The following is a 1,558-nucleotide window of genomic DNA, read 5'->3' as shown; positions in this document are numbered from 1 at the left end:
GCTGGGCGTTCTGTAGCACCTTCTTTTTCAGAGTCTCTGAAAAGTCTCTTGCAACTATGTCTACCATTGGGAGAAACTTCTGCACAGCCTTTGGGGACAGTACTTTGGGGTTCAGCTGCAGTCGGTTATAGCGCCATTCAGGCCCATTCCTGCAGGGTAGAGCAGAGCTGGAGTCAAATCTAGCACCACAGTCCTGGTCCCTAAAAGGAAGCAGGTGTCACTGGGAGATGAGTGTGCCTGTGGAGGCAGGCTGCTGCAGGTCCTGCTGCACGTCCTCCTCTCAGAGTGGCCTTCATGGGCTGAGATGATGACCTTTGAAGTCTAAATGGGAACAACAGGACACCAGACTCTACATGAAAATGCTGTCAGTTGAGTGTTCTCATTCCTGTGAATTCTCATGCCCAAGGCCCTCCACACAGAATGTCTTTTGTCCACCCTGCCCCAGGAGGGAGGCTTCTCTCTGCTTACCTACCCAAGTGTCCCCTCTTGCCACAGGAAGGATCCAGGTCCTAGGGCCACTAGCTCCCTTATAGCTTTGTTTCTGAGCACAAAGGGCCATTTGCTCCCTGTATCCCTATTACCCGTATCCTCAGGACTCCCCTGCAGAGAAAAGGTATCCTACCTCTTGGTGGGCACAGTGGGAGGGAGGCTGCAGCCTGGTGGACATGGAGCTTTGGAATACGCTGGTTGTGGCCCTCCTCCAGTGCCTCCCCTCTCAGGGCCATTTCTCTGAGCCACAGGAAGGAGAGCTGCCCATCCCCAATAGAAAACATCACGAGGGCTCTGGAGAGGGGGTGCCACCTCATGATGGTGTCAGTGGCCCTCCTCTCCCCAGGAAGGTGCGTTGCCTGCTCCTCTACCTACAGGAAGTCCACAGGATGGCAGCCATCCTGTCTCCATGTTTCCACCCACCCCTACATGGCCCGGTTTGTGTGCCTCTGGATCTGCTCCTTTCTGCCTCTTCTCTCTGTTGAGCTGCCCATCCCACTTCCCTCCTCAGCCCCGCGGGCTCCTCACAGCAAGAACACGCCAGGCTTCTGCCTTCGGTCCTCTCTGTAGGCCATCCAGGGCTCCAGGTGCATGCGGCAGGGATACAGGTTCTCAGCCCGGTGCAGTTGTTCAGCATGCTCAGGCAGCATCACGTAGACTATCTGTCTTCTTCCCACGTCATACCTGTAGCGCAATGCACAGTCATGGGTTGGGCCGTGTGCTGTCCTTCCTGGGCACCTTCTGCAGAGCCAGTGCAGACAGAGTCCTGGCCAACCTCTGCTTCCCCTGGACTTGCTTGCGCTCCCTGAGGAAACCCCTCCTGCTGTGCCCCAACCCTCGCGCACTTCAGCGCTTCCGCATTCTGTCCTCTGCACAGTGAGCCCTGCTTTGGTCTGTCCTCATGAAGAGCCGTGTTTTCCACGGCAAATCCTCAGGCCAGCAGCCCACAGTACTCCTGTCTTGCTTTCCTGAAGGCAGAAGACCAGGCTATGCCAGCGCCATGTGCCTGGAAAGGGCTTGGCAAGGGCCTGGCCTCTGGCAGGACAGGAGAGCATGGGCATCCTTGGGC

The 1,558-nt window shown here is 56.9% G+C and overlaps 1 protein-coding gene across 1 annotated transcript in view; it reads right to left on the bottom strand.

Moving 5' to 3' along the window:
* The window catches only part of LOC101561016 (cytochrome P450 11B2, mitochondrial-like), a gene marked incomplete at both ends in the record, with an annotated part of 4,109 nt that extends 2,936 nt beyond the window's left edge, over positions 1–1,173 (bottom strand). The window contains 2 exons of the mRNA XM_004648802.1: positions 8–149; positions 1,018–1,173. Of these exons, the coding sequence (XP_004648859.1) occupies positions 8–149; positions 1,018–1,173 (298 nt within the window). The remainder of the gene's footprint in view (positions 1–7; positions 150–1,017) is intronic.
* Between the last annotated feature and the right edge of the window lie 385 nt (positions 1,174–1,558).

This window comes from Octodon degus, unplaced genomic scaffold (genome assembly GCF_000260255.1).
Source record: "Octodon degus isolate 3935 unplaced genomic scaffold, OctDeg1.0 scaffold02523, whole genome shotgun sequence".
NCBI lineage: Eukaryota > Metazoa > Chordata > Mammalia > Rodentia > Octodontidae > Octodon > Octodon degus.
This window is presented reverse-complemented; position numbering and strand designations above follow the sequence as displayed.